Source organism: Penaeus monodon, chromosome 37 (assembly GCF_015228065.2).
Source record: "Penaeus monodon isolate SGIC_2016 chromosome 37, NSTDA_Pmon_1, whole genome shotgun sequence".
Taxonomy (NCBI): domain Eukaryota; kingdom Metazoa; phylum Arthropoda; class Malacostraca; order Decapoda; family Penaeidae; genus Penaeus; species Penaeus monodon.
This window is the reverse complement of record NC_051422.1, coordinates 30,028,358-30,030,714: the sequence shown is the minus strand read 5'-3', so window position 1 is coordinate 30,030,714 and position 2,357 is coordinate 30,028,358. Positions and strand designations below refer to the sequence as shown.

Here is a 2,357-nt window from a genome sequence, read left to right as displayed (position 1 = left end):
TCATGAAGGTCAATAAATTCCCTCTCTTAAATATCTTTTCTCTTAAATATTTTTTTCCGCTTGACCAGTAAACGTGTCACGCAACGAGATTCAAGCAAGACTGGGACCTCGGTCGATTAGCGCCGACTCTGCCCTCAAATTTCTAACTTGTCTTAGACAGGCAAGTCGTTTCAACATTTTTTTTATCCTTGGCACTTGCATTTTAGTTGTTTTGACGGTTTTTTTCTGTACCCTAAAACTATGATTCTCTTCTTGTGCAACCCACGTGATGGTTTAGTTGACGTGAATGCCCTTTTTGCTAAATATCACTGAGATACCAAGATACATAACCATGTGCATGTTTGAGCATATTTCTCTTGTCTGATTCTGTTTTTCGGTCAAGGCGTTTCTAACAGAAATAATTATTTAGAGAGGATGTAATATATGACATAATGTAATACTATAGCGTATGTGTGTGTCTTTGCCTACTCTCAAGGTCAGACATATCCTTGTCTGCCTCTCCTACAAGCAGGTCAGTAGTTCCTCTTCCTTCAAGGAGATACTTCTCCTTGCCTGCCATTCTCATAAACAGACAAATATCCGCGTCTGCACCTCTCGCAGGCGTACTCTTGTCTTCGTCTGTCTTCCGACGGAAGACGCTTTCTTCGTCTGCCTCCTTTACGGAGCAGCATCTGTTTTTACTTGCTTTTGTAAGAGACAGAAGAGGTAAACCGCGAGAGAGTCAGGCAAGGATAAGTGTCTAATTAAACTTCATTACCTTCATAGTTCTTTCCTTACCATTCAGGCATTTATCGCTTGGTTGCATCAAGCCAGGCAGGTATTTATTCTTATACTTTTTATTTTTGTCATCCCTATTAATCAGACTTTTCATGTTTGTCCAGTTTCTGTACCATGCTCACCCTTGCTCTTTCAAGTATCGCATCCGAGCCTACCGACAGAATTTCTGCAAATATCCTTATAATATACCTGAAGAAATGTTATCGAGCCCCGGGTGATTCTGTGAAAATGCCTCCAATCTGATTGATTCCCTTGTGTCACCTAAAAATAAATCGAACGAAACTTGCCCGTAATGCTTGTAAAGTCCTTTGCAATAGAGAGGCAAAAAGCCAAATTGGTAACTGCTCACCTTGCGCGAGAGATCTCAGCTATAAAGGCTTGTTGGCGTCCTTTGCTCACACAACGAAGCTCGAAATCATGAAGTCCTGGCAACTCGTCGGTGAGTTTGTTTTTTTTGGTTTCATTGATTTAGGTCAGATGTGGCTTGCGAAATTTGAAATCAGTGGTGGTGTGTGTAGACAGATATGCTGTATATGAATAGATATGCCTGCATGCATTTACTTGTGTGTATCTACGTGTTTATATATATATATATATATATATATATATATATATATATATATATATATATATATATATATACATATATACATACATATATGCATGTAGCGCGCGCGCGCGTGTGTGTGTGTGTGTGTTATATAAATAAATAAATAAATACATAAATATATATTTACACACACACACACACACACACACACACACACACACACACACACACACACACACACACACACACACACATATATATATATATATATATATATATATATATATATATATATATGCATATATTATATGAATATATATATATATATATATATATATATATATATATATATATATATATGTATATATTGTATATATGAATATATATATATATATATATATATATATATATATATATATATATATATATATATATATATATACACACATAAATCCTTGCACAGTAGGCTGTGCATTTTCATCCCAAGACATTCATACGTGAATACATGCAAACTATATATTCACTCTTATTTTCACGCACAGTTTTCCAGTGCGTGTAGGAAATGGGATGAAAATACAACGCCTACAGTGCAAGGCGAAAGGTAGATGAAGTTTCAGTTAAAAATTAATAAAGAGATCAATCGACTGATATATATATATATATATATATATATATATATATATATATATATATATATATATATATATATATATGTAGAGAGAGAGAGAGAGAGAGAGAGAGAGAGAGAGAGAGAGAGAGAGAGAGAGAGAGAGAGAGAGAGAGAGAGAGAGAGAGAGAGAGAGAGAGAGAGAGAGAGAGAGAGAGAGAGAGAAGACAGAGAGAGAGAGAGAGATTATGAGGGCATAAGAAGTCTTGATAATTTTTTTTTTTTTTTTTTTTTTTTTTTAATAAATCCTGATCATTCCTGGTATCTCGTTGAAATCATAGTTGGTATTAAAACACGGAAGCCACGCATGCTAAACCGTACGAACAATGCGAATGGCGCCAAAAAGAGAGAGGAAAGCAAGAA

At 35.2% G+C, this 2,357-nt stretch overlaps 1 protein-coding gene across 1 annotated transcript in view; it reads left to right on the top strand.

Annotated features, from left to right (window-relative positions):
- Window positions 1-1,180: 1,180 nt before the first annotated feature.
- The window catches only part of LOC119596281 (translation initiation factor IF-2-like), a 19,019-nt gene continuing 17,842 nt past the window's right edge, over window positions 1,181-2,357 (top strand). The window contains exon 1 of the mRNA XM_037945445.1: window positions 1,181-1,216. Within this exon, the coding sequence (XP_037801373.1) occupies window positions 1,195-1,216 (22 nt within the window). The 5' untranslated portion in view covers window positions 1,181-1,194. The remainder of the gene's footprint in view (window positions 1,217-2,357) is intronic.